This window comes from Limulus polyphemus, unplaced genomic scaffold, assembly GCF_000517525.1.
Source record: "Limulus polyphemus unplaced genomic scaffold, Limulus_polyphemus-2.1.2 Scaffold35, whole genome shotgun sequence".
NCBI lineage: Eukaryota > Metazoa > Arthropoda > Merostomata > Xiphosura > Limulidae > Limulus > Limulus polyphemus.
The window spans coordinates 1,461,638-1,478,194 of NW_013665645.1; the positions used below are offsets into that span (position 1 = coordinate 1,461,638).

The 16,557-nt window shown below is 33.7% G+C and overlaps 1 protein-coding gene across 1 annotated transcript; it reads left to right on the forward strand.

The window, feature by feature from the left end:
* The first annotated feature begins 945 nt into the window (after window positions 1-945).
* Window positions 946-16,303, forward strand: LOC106460802 (myosin regulatory light polypeptide 9-like). The gene is made up of 7 exons (XM_013920546.2): window positions 946-1,171; window positions 5,871-5,972; window positions 9,741-9,816; window positions 9,988-10,089; window positions 13,332-13,410; window positions 14,927-14,975; window positions 15,234-16,303. The coding sequence occupies exons 1-7, from the start codon at window positions 1,169-1,171 to the stop codon at window positions 15,342-15,344; spliced, it is 522 nt and encodes a 173-aa protein (XP_013776000.1). The 5' UTR covers window positions 946-1,168; the 3' UTR covers window positions 15,345-16,303.
* The last annotated feature ends 254 nt before the right edge of the window (window positions 16,304-16,557 follow it).

Genomic DNA, 16,557 nt, shown 5'->3' on the forward strand with positions numbered 1-16,557 from the left:
AACATAATATCCTATAGTGCAATAAGTCTATCAAGCACTTAACAACCATGCCAAACATAACATAGTATCCAATAGAGCAATAAGTCTATCAATCATGTAACAACCATGCTGAGCATAATATAGTATCCAATAGCGCAATAAGTCTACCAGGCACTTAACAACCATGCCAAACATAACATAGTATCCAATAGAGCAATAAACGTATCAGGTATCTAACAACCGTACTAAATACAATCTGGTGGTTAGATATCCTAGAAATTTTAATATACGCCTAGTAAGTAACCTTTCTTATAAAACACAGTCTTCTGTCCAGTATCACAATAAATGTTTTGCTGTCTAACTCTATACAATTAGCCTCCCCCCAGTGGCACAGCAGTATGTCTGCGAACTTACAACGCTAGAATACGGGTTTCGATACCCGTGGTGGGCAGAGCACAGTATAGCCCATTGCGTAGCTTTGTGCTTAATTACAAACAAACAAACTATACAATTAAAACTGCTTATAATGAAAAAGTTGGACTGGTAGGTTGTGTTTGTAAACACTCCTACCTGGTACATATTTCATTTATTTTTTTACAGTCGGCCAATGACGTCCTAGTTTGAACAAATGAGCATCTTCATTTATGAAGGCCAGTAATGAATATAAATCTGATCTCTAGATTGCCTAGAAAATTCGTAGAAGACAGCTAGATGACGAATACATCAGTACATTTAACGCTATCTCAAAGCATGGAAAACAGTAACCACAGCATATGATTGAACTTGTCATTTCCCAATATTCCAAAACTCTGTAAATTATTTTACCTCTACATTTTGTGCTAAGAGCGCTTTCCGAGAAAGCATATAGTTTCAACAACCAATCAAAACTCGCGTAGTTCTGTATCTGCAACCAAGCTGTTTTTAACCCATCAGAACCCAATGTGTGTGTGTGCTACTAGTAACCATAGTAAGTTGAAGACGCACTATGAAATCCACACTCTTCCCCAAAAATTTCTAGTGTCTAAATAAGGTGGTGCACGTGACCAACGACAGTCGAGACGTTGGAAAACGATGCGAATCAAGAAAATAACGAGAAAACTCGCTACTACAAAGCCAATACGTCACATTGTGCGGGTGGAACTGTCCGTGAACAGAGATCGCCAAAGACGAAGATCTAGAAGTAGCAAATATGGTAAGGCTTAACTTCATGCTCTATTATCATTTTCTTCAAACTCAAACTTTCTGCAGTTCGTATTTTAATTAAATACAGATGTAAATATATGCTAAATGAGTTATGTATTTAAGAATGTTTCGACAAACCAGGACTTACCAAGATTTAACTTGTGTTAGTGGTACTTTATCCGATAGATAACCAACTAATGCAGGGGTTTAGGGATCAAACAGCAATACTTCTGCTAACTTATTTCTTAAATAATTTTAATAGAAATCATTTTTTACAAAATTTGTTGCTATTATATTAATCAGCTTTTGGTTTGAAACAAGAAAGATTTAAAATCTTGATTTATCTTTTGTTTCTGCACATGCCCTTAGGTCAGACAGTTGTCAGAGAATGCCATCTTTCTTCAGTAACTCTGAACGATATATATATATAGGTTAAAGCAAAACATTAAAATAAAGGCCTTTAGATCTCTGAGCATGGATTATCTAGCTTAAGTTGAGTACTTAGGGAAATGCCAGCTATTAGCGAATCACTTCCGTTGAATCCTGGGCATGATAAGATGTCTAGCTTAAGTTGAGTACTTAGGGAAATGCCAGCTATTAACAAATCCAGTTCCTATGAACCCTTGAGCATATATTATCTAGCTTAAGTTGAGTACTTAGGGAAATGCCAGCTATTAACAACTCAAATTCCTCTGAACCCTTGAGCATACATTATCTAGCTTAAGTTGAGTACTTAGGGGAAATGCCAGCTATTAACAAATCAAATTTGTCTGAACCCTTGAGCATACATTATCTAGCTTAAGTTGACTACTTAGGGAAAAAGGCCAGCTATTAGCGAATCACTTCCGTTGAATCCTGGGCATGACAAGATGTCTAGCTTATTTGAATGTTTATGGAAAAGTATACTTTTCCTAACTATCAGCAAAAGTATCGCATACAAAGAAGAGTTGAAACTTAATGAGAGTTTTTACATTGCATTAAAATCAGAAGTAAAGAGAAATATTAAAATATAAGTTGTAGAACATATGTCAACTGGACGTAACTAATACAAAAACGACAATAAAAACAAAGAAACAAAAAACAATAATATAAAATGAAATCTAACTATGGACAAAAATATATAATAACTGTTCGACATAACTAAATATAAGTATGTTTTTCGATTTATAACACTTTTATTTCATGTTATTTACGCGTAACTAAAACAAAAATAAACATTTAACATGTTGAATAACAATAAGTTCACAAAGTCCCCCAGTGGCTCAGCGGTATGTTTGCGGACTTATAACGCTGAAAACCGGGTTTCGACACTCGTGATTGGCACAACAGAGACAACCCACCGTGTAGCTTTATCCTTAGCTACAAATAAATGAAACCAGTTGAAAAATATTTTATGTAATTGATAAGCAACGGTAACGAAAACAATAATATTGTACACAATGTAAGATATGTTTAGAATCGTCTTCAAGTAGCCTGGATACTGTTCTGAGTGTATAAGCTTTACAAAAAATCAGATTTCTTTCAATTTCCTAAGCTAATGACGTTTATAGACAGACACCAGAATAAGCTCAGCATTTGGATTGGAGAATACTTTTATTTTCAACATAGAAAGAAATCTAAATCTTTCCAGTTATCGAAGGTCATCCAATTTTAAAGCATAAGTTGATGAATTTTCGGGTAGAAAAAATCTCAGTTACAGGTAGATGGAAGAAGGGCATGCGATTCCAACTTCAAGAAGCAGTAGAAACATGAGAATTTACAGATATCAAAATATATTAGGTACGTAGGAAAAATAAAAGGGCCACGCGTTGTTATTAAAAATGTAATATAATCTACATTGTGTTCCAATTATTGCCAAGCAGAAACGAATGATACATCATTCATAACTGAAAGTGAAATCCCTGAATTAAAAGATCAAAATCGAACAAAGCAGCATTGAATCAGTTTTGTTGTATGGTTCTGAAGCATAGCAATCAAACAATCTAATACAAAAAAAACTCATTAATTTTAGAAGCACATGCCTCGGGATAGCCTCCCAGTGGCTCAGCGGTAAGTCTGCAGCCTTACGACGCTAAAATTCGGGTTCCGATACCCGTGGTGGGCATTGCACATATAGACCATTGTGTAGCTTTGCTCTTAACAGCAACCAAACCGAGCCCCTCAGTGGCTCAGCGGTATGTCTGAAGTTTATAATGCTAAAAACCGGGTTTCGATACCGGTGTTGGGCACAGCACAGATAGACCATTGGGTAGCTTTGCGACTAACAACAAACAAAGCCTCAGAGTTTGTAACATCTCAGGAAGTCTTAAAACGAGTCAGAGCTAGAATAAATAATATCACAGAATCGAAGATGTCTTTGCAAGAAATGCAATTAAAATGAGGGAATCAAAGATACCAAGACAGGAAATTTCATTGATTTCATCAGGAGATGTCGAACTAAAGGAACACCGCAACATACCATCACAACATACCTGACTTCCGTCAAGATAAAAATGGAAGACCTGTAAGAATTAGCAGAGGACAGTACTCGCTGGAGGCATCTGACTTCTTCCTTATGTGCCTGATGACATGATGAATTGGAAAAGAAGCAAAAACTCACTGAACGTTTGAACGTGGGATGAACAAAGGAGATTGCAAGAGGATGAAAATAAACTGAAAAAATAACGAATTCACATTGCAGGCATATTTGAAATCCACTAGATAAGTGCTTCAAAATCTCCATAGCTTTTGAAAGTATTAGGATATATTTCATTCACAATAACTATTGGCGTTATTGTAAAAGTAAATAAAAGAAGAATAAACTTGAGTTAAACCTCTATGTCCTAAAAATAACCTATCTCAGAATTCCAGCTAAGCCACTGGATATATATATAAATTATTCTAGTGTAAGCAGGAGAGTTTTCAGACTCATTCAAAATGTTTAAGTTGTTCAACATCATTATACATTCTGTTCTGTGTTCTTTGGAGTTTAAAACAGTGTGTCAAATATGAAACGTTGTGTACACAGATTGTCTAAAGAGAAATGTTGAACACAATGTGTCTAATGAAAATGTTGTGTACACAGTATGCCTAATGAAAAATATTGTGTAAAAAGTTTGTCTGAAGAGAAATGTTGTGTACACAGTTTGTCAAATGAGAAATGTTGTGTGCACAGTGTGTCTAATGAAAAATGTTGTGTACACAGTATGCCTAATGAAAAATATGGTGTACAAAGTTTGTCTTATTATTTGTTTGTTTGTTTGTTTTTAATTATGCACAAAGCTACACAAGGGCTATCTGTGCTCTGCCCACCACTGGTATCGAAACACGGTTTCTAGCGTTGTAAGTCCGCAGACATACCGCTGTGCCACTGGGGGGCCGTTTGTTTTAAGAGAAATGTTGTGTACACAGTTTGTCAAAAGAGAAACATTGTCTACATAGATTTTAAATGAGAAATTTTGTGTACACAGTATGCCTAATGAGAAATGTTGTGTACACAGCACGTCTAATTGGTACACGGTGTGTATCTAATGAAAAAACTGTACTTGACTTCAAACAAGGAGGTCCTATCAGGGACAATATTTTGACCAATTTACGATATGTTGGGACACTGCTGCATACGGATAGAACAATGATACTCACCTAGTCTCAATTTAACAAATGAGGCCCAAAGTGTATATAGCAGGTGACAGATTTTTTGTCATTAGATTATATTACAATAGACAGGCTGACAAATAGAAGTTTTAAAGATACAAATAAAACATCTTTGCCGTAGCAATAGAAGATTCGGTAAAAACATGAGCGATTTTTCGAAAGTCTTTAAGTGTAAAAAAATTCCAAAATATTCTACAAAGACTGACATTCACAATGATTGTAAAAAAACCATTAACCTCTGAAGTATGTAAGTCAGAAAATATGCAAGATATATCTTTCAGTTTCATGTATTTTCTATGTTTGAATCTTTTCAAAAGTGCTTAAGCATTACACGTTTATCTAATCTGTAGAATAATTTGCAATATTGCTTTCGTTTCGCTAATCTTATATTATAAAAACTAACATTTTTTTTAAAAGTGCAGTACTTAGTTGATAGTATTTAGTTCTCTAACACGCAAGTTATTCACGTTGACTTTCCAATTTTTCAATATATTAAAAGATTGAAAATTACCTGTGACTACTCTAAAATAAGGCCACAAATATTATGCTAACTTTTGCACACAGATTTTTATCGTCTAAAAAGAGATACAAAAAAGTAAAATACATACAGTTTTAGCTTCAGTATACGGAAAATTCTAGTGTATATCCTTAACAAGCCTTAAAAAAGTAGTTACTTGTACGGATTTATAGGCGAGAAATACAGTTAGAAATACAGTTTTACCAATCTCTATTTATATAAAACTTTCCAGTCTAAAGAAGAAGAGTCAGACGTGGCCTAGTGGTTAGCGTGTTCGGTTGCGGACCGGAAAATCCAAGATTTGCACCGTAATGCCTTTGAACACGCTTCTAACGTTCAGCTCAAGGTGCAAATTAAGTGTAACAGATACTCCTATTATTCAATTCAAAGTAGACACAGCTCTTGTGGCAGCGTTACTGTTAAGTAGCCGTCTTCTCGCGGGTCAAAATTTTCAATGATGAATAGAACAAATGTATTACTAACTAATAAATGGAATATTTTCTAAGCTGAAAGAATAAACTCGTGGACATATTTAACTCTATTGTATTAAACATTGCAGTCTAAAAGAGGAAAGAGCGATTCCCAAAAAAAGCGAGCTGGTCGAGCCACATCAAACGTCTTTGCCATGTTCGAACAAAACCAGATAGCTGAATTCAAAGAGGTAAGTTTAAATACGAATTTTGTACGACTTTTGCTATATTTCTTTATCGATACCCTATTTTTCTCCATTTTTAAATGTTCAGTTATGTCTGTACGAACATGTATAATTGCTCCATAGTTTTACTGAAAACAATTGGAAGGCCTTTTCACAATAAGCAAAAACCACCTTCATTATATGAACATTATTATTGATAGATTTGGGAATATGAAATTTCCATGAATTGTTCAGCAGTGTTATAGTATGTTGAAAACGGACTTTAGGTATGCAAATTTCTATAGTCCTTTGTACGTGAGAAGTATTATTAATTGTTTGATACATTTGTTCGGATTATTAAGTGGGATCTACCACTGATTGCTTTACATGTACGGATTGCTAGGTAGAACATATTATTATTAGGTGTTTGCTTTACATGTACGAATTGCTAAGTGGGATATATTATTATTAGGTGTTTACTTTGCATTTACGGATTGCTAAGTGGGATGTATTATTATTAGGTGTTTGCTTTGCATGTACGGAATGCTAAGTGGGGTATATTATTATTAGGTGTTTGCTTTGCATGTACGAATTGCTAAGTGGGATATATTATTATTAGGTGTTTGCTTTGCATGTACGGATTGCTAAGTGAGATATATTATTATTAGGTGTTTGCTTTGCATGTACGGATTGCTAAGTGGGGTATATTATTAGGTGTTTGCTTTGCATGTACGGATTGCTAAGTGGGGTATATTATTAGGTGGTTGCTTTACTTATACGGATTGCTAGGTGAGATATCATTAGCTGGTTGCTTTACTTATACGGATTGCTAGGTGGAATATCATTAGGTGGTTGCTTTACTTATACGGATTGCTAGGTGAGATATCATTAGGTGGTTGCTTTACTTATACGGATTGCTAGGTGGGATATTATTAGGTGGTTGCTTTACTTATACGGATTGCTAGGTGGGATATTATTAGGTGGTTGCTTTACTTGTAACGATTGTCAGGTGGAGTTTCTGTTAGATGGTCACTTTACTTGTAGGAATTGTTTCATGGGGTATTCCAATAAATGTTTAGCTACTAGGGGCGCAGGAAGTGTGTTGTGAGAGGGACTTCCACAACCATTAAAGTCATATTGTTTACATTATACGAGACCTCGGAGTTGTGTGACTCTCAGCACCCACAACTTCAAAATCTTTCCTTCCGTTATGTTACCATGAGGAGCTGCTGTGATCTATTATTAGGTGGTTGCTTAACTAGTATGAATTTTTATCACAAAGTTAACTTTAATTGTTTGCTATACTTCTTATGTTTGTTACACAATGCTGAAAAGAATATAGATACCTGAAAGATCGTAGTAACATTGTTGTATTACTATCAAAAACAAAAATATAGAATATTTGGTTTAATAATTGCTCCATTAAATTAAAGAGATCTTTGGATCATAATCATTCATATACTCAAACTAAAAAAAAAATGTATTATTAATTTGATACAGTTGTCTAGTGCATTTTTTAAAGCTATGTCTTTTATATGCAAGAATGCGAGCATAGTAAAAGCTGTTAATGTGAATGTGTTTTAGCCTATTTAGGATACGTTTCATTTAAATGTATATTTATTTTAAAGTTTTTGATTGTGTTGTGTATTGAACTAAAAAAAATCTTAAATTTTCTTGTTGAAAACATTGTTTAAAGTTTTGAATACTTAAGTATTAAGTATATGTTTTTATCAGCTTAAAGTAATACTTTTATGTAATATTTCTAAGAGCATATGTGTCGCACTTGAAACAATGTTCCATATTTATAAGAGAACATTATAACATTTACTGTGTTTGGATATTTTTATATATTTTGAATTATTCTTCAAGGCTAGGGCTATATAAAGAGTAGTTAATTCTTTTTATACGAATGGCAAATCAATTATTTTTCCTGCCTACCTGTAAAAAAACGAAACAAAAAACAATGATCAAACAAAGATTTCCTTTCTACGTTCTGTAAATATTAGACTTGAATGAAGAAATGCTGCTCTTTAGTAATTAAGAAAAATATCTTTCACAGATTTCTTTCATCACAAAATTTTTAAAAATCATTAACAGAAAATTTGTTAACCATAAACCTTTCTTCTCAAACTGTGTTACACTCAATACGTAAAACGTTGTTACACTGGTTGACGAAAGTGAAGTTAAGCTGCGTGATTGTTAGTTTAGCCATAGCAGGCAGCCCCCCAGTAGCACAGCGGTATGTCTGCGGACTTACAACGCTAGAAACCGGGTTTCGATACACGTGGTGGGCAGAGCACAGATAGCCCTTGTGTAGCTTTGTGCTTAATTCCAAACAAACTATGAGCAGAATAATTGTGGATTGAAGAAACTGCTTCAGTTAGCAAGGGTTGTGAAGACCAATAGGCATCCAACGGCCCAGCAGTTGACAGATTACATGAATATCATTGACCACAACAATCTGTTTGATCAAGACCAATGCAGAGGAAGCTGCCAGAAATGAATTTTGATAACCAGTCTTTAGTTCGCCAACCACTAGTCTCTGCTGCCAACAGAAATATAACATGTGGTCAGATGAACCTTCATACAAGCTATTCTTTATAGATGGAAGAGCCAAAGTTTGGAGACAGTGTCATAAAGCTTTCAACCAGCTTTGGAGCAAGCTTTTAGAAAACGTACTCCTTTATCTCCAATTTTGAAGGATTTAGCGACAATACTATATGAGTAATTGTTGTAAGTCGAAGATAATGTACTCCAGAAATCAGAGGATTCTATGCCACGATGGATTCAGGATGTGATTAGAGCACTTGGTGGTCCAAAACGCTGTTAGAGCAGTTATTTTTGTTGTTATCCAGGCAGTGAATGTTCATGTTGTTCAATAAATGCACATTTAGTACAGCTATATGTAGAAGATCATATCGAACATACGAATGTGATACAAAAGATTTTCAGTTTTGTTTTATGCTTTAACCATATTAAACGATGTGGATGTAAAAAGAAACGAAAACAATGATACAATTTTTTTTCAGTTATGTTACTAAACAATGAATAAAGATAACACTCGACTAGCTGTCTTCTCTCTACCTCTATCAGCTCTAAATTTGGGACAGTTAGCACAGATAGATCCTATGAAGCTTTGTACAAATATTCGAGAGCATACAAACAAGTGAATTACCTAATTGATTAAAATTATTTATTCATATACAGCTTACAATTTTTGTACAATAAAAACATTATATAAGGAAATAAAAAAAACAACCATAGTCTTTGAGACCATTTTATTTTATTCTATACTTGAAATAACATTATTCTTCAAAATCATTTGAGTTAGATTTTATTGCATATATTATTCTTAATATCCATAGTGGTTCGCGTCATTAAATATTTATGATAATACGAACCGGAAGTGGCCTCACTGTCAACGTGTTGACTGTGGATTCGAAGGTCCAGCGTTCCAGCTGAACTTCGAATATGATTCGCCAAATTCTCTTAAAGGTATCCTCGTAGACGGCAGGTGCTACTGACTGGTTGGCTTCTTTTCTTCTTTCTAGTCAACAGTTCGATATTGAGAATGGCTATGCCTGAATCTTTAAATCTGTGACTCCCATGTATCCCATAAAGTGCCATTCGGGATGACAATACTAACTACTAATTATGTAGTAACATTTTTATTCAATATTTTTGGGTTAAATACGATTCTCTAACTTTGAAAACACCAATTCTCGGTTGTCTTTAAGGGTAAATGCCATTCTATACAAGTAGCAACATTTTTTTAACTGTTTATTTCTTTACCAGGCATTCCAGCTCATTGACAATAACAAAGACGGGTTTATCGACAAGAATGATCTTCGGGCGACGTTTGATTCCCTTGGTAAGCATCATTCATTTTGTACCATGCATTAAATTTGAATTATACGATTGATTACAGCAAATGTGATAAACAAGTGAAAACAAAATTACCATTGACGATATATTTTTCCTCAGTGCATGATACGTATCACTCATGCTTACAAAACTAATGATAACTTGTTAATTATTTTAGGCCGGCTAGTTAACGAAGAAGACTTAGAAGGAATGATTCATGAAGCCCCAGGGCCTATCAACTTCACAATGTTCCTAACCATCTTTGGTGAAAGAATATCAGGTCTGTATGAAGACGAGGCGAGTTAATTTTACAAAGACCTAAACTATTTTTGTTAAAAAAACTTAAAGTCTAAGTGAACATGCGACAGATTAACTTTAAATTTATTGCTTTGGCTCACATAAAATGTATAGGTTATTTTATGTATTTCCCCCGTAGGCTCAATATATATACTGAGGACTTATAAGTCTAAAATTCGGAGTTAGATCCCCGCGGCGGACAATACAGAGGCCCATTGTGCAGCTTCTTGTTAAAACAAACTAATAACAATACTGAATTATTTCTTTTCAGTTTAATTACTGGTGATAGTTATTTCTACAATGTAGGATTTGAAGAATCATTTTCATTTAAACAAATACGACGTTTTGATCGTTGGTGCGATCATTCTCAAATACTCAACACACCGTAAAGACAATTTTTGTTTTTATACCAACAATAAAACAATGAGTAATCAATGCATTCAAATCAGATGTTTTATTGTGCTTAGTTAAGAATGTTCATATCAATCCACATGGATTGACGGTTTATTTATTTATTTTCACGAAGAAAACAAAACAAAACTAGATGAGTATATGTGGAAAATGTTGTGAAAAAGAAATCGGTAAGACTTAGGAATGTATTGGTAATAAAGATCAAAAATGATACTGAGTCGTCCCTGGGTGTTTGTTGAATTTGTGATAGCTTGACTATTAATCAGGCTTTTCCGATTTTTCTTCTGTTAGGGTAAGGTTCGTGTTTTAGTATGGTAACATTCTGTTCGGAAAAAGTGTGACTCTTTTTGTTTATTTGCTCATGGACGTTTGAAGGTGATTTTGGTGTTCTTTTAGCCTAGTGTTTCCTGGGAGGGGAAGGGAGGTTTCATTATTTGATTTCTGAATACGTTTTTAGTTTTTCATTCTTGTCGTTATGGTAAGGTTTCACTTAAATGGTAGTCGTTTCCATGTTTCTGTTAGAAGTATGCTAATATTTTCAATATGCGGAATAATCCCAGTGATCAGGATTCCTTCGTTTTGTGATCTTACTTGGGTTTGTTTGTTTATTAAACGTGTCTTGTCTGTGTTTTTTAATTCGTTGATAGTTTGTGTAAGTACTTTAATAGGGAATTTGTTTATGTTAGTAAAACATTAAATTAAGTGTGCAGCTTCTTCTTGGCGTACGGGGGATTTTAGAGAGGAGGTGGGCTGTACAATATTTCTCCGAATGAGTTTATGAGTTTTTCCCGAATGAAGGTAAAAATTGCCAGAATCACCATATTTTCTACTTCTAATTTTGCCTGAATGAAAACTGAAAATTTGCACAAATGACCATATGTATTGCAAGCTAAGGGAGACTGCACCCCCTCCACCTCGTACGCCCATGAACTTCTTCATTGATGTTTTCTGAAATGCATATAGTGTATACTAAATATAAGAAAATTTTTAAAGTTTCTGAAGGACAACATGATTAGAAAAGCAGTTTATGTAATTCCTACTGTATGTGTTTTTTCCGTGAAGTGTAGTTGTGAAGCCATGGGGGGTTCGTGTGATGTTAACATTTAAAAAAATATTGTGTAGTTATTTTCATTTTCAACTCTAAAATGTATGTCTTTGTATGTGTCGAAGTAATTGTGTTTGTTCACTTGACAAGTAAAATCGCAAGAAACATCAACTACATATCTGAGCCAAAGTGAAGGCTTATATAAGAAATTGAGTATAAAATGTTGTTCCATGCAGTGTAAGAAAAGTGTGACTAAGGTACCGGATAGTGGATTTCCCATGACAAGTCCTTATACGTGAAGGAAATACGACCCCCTGTATTGGAAGCAAATAACTTGTATACTTCAGAATGATCGCACCAGCGATCGAAACGTTGTACTTGTTGTAACTTAAAAATAATAATTAGATTCTTCAATATAAAATAAAAACCATGATAAGCATGGATTGTTTCTTTATTTCACGTGAAACCCCTTTTCAGTAAGTTAATAAAGCAGTAACTGTTTCATTAGCATTTAGAGCTTTGCAGTTCTGTCTGATTTAATATACAAATGTATATCCATAGTTTTATTAATTAATATTCCGAATTCTTCAGTTAGACAAAATTCAGTAATACTGACAACTTTGTGCCGCTTAGTAGTTAGTGTGCCCGGATGTGAATCCAAGGGTTCAGGGCTCATGTGTTGTTGTCGCAAAAAACGTGTTCCCACTATGAGGCCATAGGGGTGCTATAAGTTGGTTGGTTGGTTGTTTTGAATTTCGCGCAAAGCTACACAAGGACTACCTGCGATGGCCGTCCCTAATTTAGCAGTGTAAGGAAGGCAGCTAGTCATCACCACCCAACGCCAACTCTTGGGCTACTCTTTTACCAACGAATAGTGGAATTGACCGTAACATTATAACGCCCCCACGGCTGAAAGGGCGATCATGTTTAGTGTGACGGGGATTCGAACCCGCGACCCGCAGATTGCTAGTCGAGCACCCTAACCACCTGGCCATGCGGGGCCTGGTGCTATATGAGTGAAGGTAAAATTCCACTAATCGGTCAGAAAAGTGTAGCCTTAGAGTAGGAGGTGAATGCTATTAACTAGTTACCTTACCTCTAGTCTATCATTTCAACATTAGGGACGACTATTCGGCAAGATTCTAACCAAAATTTATACTAATGGTATTTAACCATAACATTTGGACTTTAGGAGCACATAAAACAATAAAGTGATAACCCATGTCCAAAGGGGGGACCATAAAAAATTGTACTGTGTTCTTTGTTCATATTCTCGCATGAGTGTCTTTATTTTACATCTTCCACCAAAAAGTGTTTTCAATCGAGTTTTATATTTTAATTGAGTTTGGAAACAACCAATCTGTAAGCATTAAATTCTTAATGTTATAATTTATTTATCTATTTTGGTTAAATGTAAATTGTTTTATGTTTTACAATTTTTTTTAGAAAATCCTTTTGGTGGAAATTTTTATCAGACCTTTATTCAAGAATGCGCGGACCTAATACGATCCATTTTTTTTGGGGGGGGGTTGCTTAACATTTATTTCACTGTTTTTAACGGCTTTAACACATTGGTTTTCACACAGATTAATTTTATCATGAATTTGAGCAATTGAAAATGTATCTGGTGAGGATGAGGGTCTTTTTTTTTCTCGCTCAGTGGTTCATGCTTGGCTAATACAATACTGAGTGTAATTTAATCAGTCATTGAAAATCATAAATAAAAATTGCTCGATAAGTTTCAGATACATTGAAGTTTCTTTATGTAGGAACTGACCCTGAAGAATCTATTAAAAATGCCTTGAAGACATTTGATCAGAATGCTACAGGAAAAATCAACGAAGACAGGCAAGTTAGCTTGATGAGTATCTTTTCTTCAAGAATGTTCTCGTATTTTAGAATCAAAACAATTATAAGCAAAAGCAACAGCATCGGTTTGTTCTAATTTTTATATTATTTCCTTGTAGCACTTTGCATATTATAGTTATTATGTATAAAAGAAAAACGTTTTGAATGAAATAACAAAAGAGAAGGATTGCATTGTCCAAAAATTTACTTACTGCCACTGACATTGCATATTTATTTTTGAAATCAGATAAAAGAGGAAAATAACTGAAACGGTTTCGTCTGGTAATTTCAATGTTCGTGTCTCGAAAAGTCTCAGTATTTAAATAAAGAAAGATAAACTGGGAGATATGTTTGTGCATTTAACTAATGAAAGTTTTGTGCAATAGAAATAGTCATGATGTTTGTAACCAAAAAAAAATTAACAAATACCCATTATTTTTCGACAGTGAAATTAACACAATAAAGAAACTATCCATGATTTTTATTTAACAATACAGGTAAGCAGGCTCTCTCAGAGAATCGGAGGGGCTCAGGCCACTTTTATCTTTTGAGGGCCCTGACTATAATAAAAAAAATAGTTGACACCTGAAAACAAAAGACATATTATTAGCCCGAAAGAAAAGTGAAACATAACTTGAATATATTTATTTAACATTTATTTATTAACAGTATTTAACATTTAATAAATGGTTTTCTAGCATTTTTTGTGTATATAAACAAGTCGCGAAACTTAATAAATGCAAAAAAGACAACAAATGTCTCATTTTGAAGCCACCTTTGAGTTTGAGACTCAGGCCAAATGGCCCTCCTGTCTCCCCCCCCCCCCCACCTAATTGGTCCTACATGTAAATACAATAAAACATTAAATATAACAATAACTTTCTTAGAAATAAATATAAAATGCTATTAAACAGAAGCTACTAGAATTTGAATAGTGTTTTATATATATATATATAATCAAACAGGAAATATTTATGATTTTAGTAGCAATTGAAATAAATGCAAAAACAAAACAAATGTAGGAACTGCTCATTTTATAATCTATAGGAGTACGTATGATAAAACTTGGTAAAAATTCAAACGAAATTTTAATTTTGTAGGCAGTGTATAAAGAACCCAAACATATTTCTAATGAAATTAAAATTTAAAACTGAAAACCTACAGTTATGATAAATCAGCCACTTTTACTACGTGCTACTGTTTTGAGTTAGCTGGAAAAATAATTGTTATTCCTGTTTTTCGACGAACGTATGTTGTTCGTGAAATTAAACACTTCTCCAGCATTCATAAAAAATAGTAAAATTATCATCCACGACGTACTGGCGATAAATAAATTTTTAAACCAATAATTCACGAAACTGTGATGATAATAATAAACGAAATATTTGTGAAATGTACGATTGTCATTGTTTTCTCCAATTCTGTAATTATGGAGTTTCATCAAGTACCGATGGTTTCAAGTATTAATTATCTAAAACGACACGTTTGTTTCTAATTATCTTGTTTTTACTTTCAGGCTTAGGAAAGCACTTAAGACATGGGGAGATAAATTCCAAGACCATGAGGTAAGCTGAACTTGCACCACTTCGAATAGCTAAAACCCATATTATTGATGTAATATACAGTTATTTTTCAAAATATATGGGATTATTAAAATAAGTACAGTATTTTGTATTTTTTACAGACAAACATTTTAATAGAGGGTTAGTAGCTGGGTTTCTTTACTGGTTATTATATTTTCCCACAATTTGTAATATGCTTGTCAAATGTATTTCAAAATATTTCTTCTGTAATACTTGAGAAAACGTTCTCGCGTCTTTTAGGTAGATGAAGTTCTTAAAGAGGCACCTATCGACAGGGAGGGAAACATCGATATTGAAGGGTACGTCAAACTGATCTGCGGGTCTGAGAAGGAAGAGGAAGGGATGGCGTAAATAACTAATTCTCGAACGAGGCCAGACGTGTTGTTCGCTTTCGTCTTATAAAAACTCTATTTTCATACCCTTCTAAGACGTGAACAACAACAAAAATATATTGACAACATAATATATGCAATGCAACATATACGTTGGCTTAACAAAGCTGAAATAAAACTATTTATTGAATAAGAACTCAAGGCAGCTTCTTCGAAATGCGCGTGGATTTTGAACACTAAAAACGCCCTTAGCTCTTTAATATTGATTATATTTTGATTAACTAATCCAGTTAAGTCATTTGGTAAAATCCTATAAATCTAAAATATTTTGTGTACATACTCTTTAAAATTGTAAGTAATTATTCATAGAATTATTTTCAAGTTTATAAAATAAGACATTTTCTATGCGTAGATCGATACATCAAGTAATTAAACAAATGTACAATACCCTTATTTTCCCACTATTTAAATGTAAAATTCCACTCTTTTCATAGAGAACTTGTTTCCTGTAAAAGTGCAAATTTAAACTGATGAAACTAGTACTAACACTGCAGTGAAATTAAAGTTATTTAGATAATATACAACAGTACCATAATGTACATATACTAGCAAATCAATGGCTAATAGCTTTGTGAATAGTGGGAAACAAACAAATTTAATACCTTATTAGCATAAAAATATATTTGAAATTTAAACATTTATTTAATTCCGTTGTTGAAGTTTTATCATTATCTTCAACGTACAGGCACTTACAATTTTTGAGAAATTAAAACCTTAATCACCAAAGATGGTAGTTTTATTTTTGAAATGATTAGGTTTAACTGTTTTGCTGTTAAGCTGAACGCTTATGACAATAATCGGCCGATGTTATTTATGTTGTTGCTTTATTACTAATCAAAACCATTTAATGTACAGTTACCAGTCTAAAAATCTGGTATACGAGCTGAAATATTGCAATAAATACATATTTGAAGGTGATGTGAAGCGACAGAATTTTCATTTATTCACTTACTTTAGAACACCCTATTTCTTTCAAAACATGTAATGGTAGGGAAGCAAAATTTATATTCAAAATATCTCCCTAGAGATTGTAGGTCGGGTGTAACCTGACGGATGTCGTGTCCTGTTGAGGATAAAAAGTCCCGGAGTGAACCGCAACACATGTTCTATACTCTGAGCTATTGGTGCGTTGTAAAAGTGACAACCAATCCTCTTATTTCGTTCAAAGAACT

Bases quoted from the DNA above. Each gene is read 5' to 3' on its own strand.
- LOC106460802 (XM_013920546.2), top strand. The intron at 10,090-13,331 runs GTCTGTATGAAG...TTCTTTATGTAG, and splicing joins CTTTGGTGAAAGAATATCAG to GAACTGACCCTGAAGAATCT. The intron at 14,976-15,233 runs GTAAGCTGAACT...CGCGTCTTTTAG, and splicing joins ATAAATTCCAAGACCATGAG to GTAGATGAAGTTCTTAAAGA.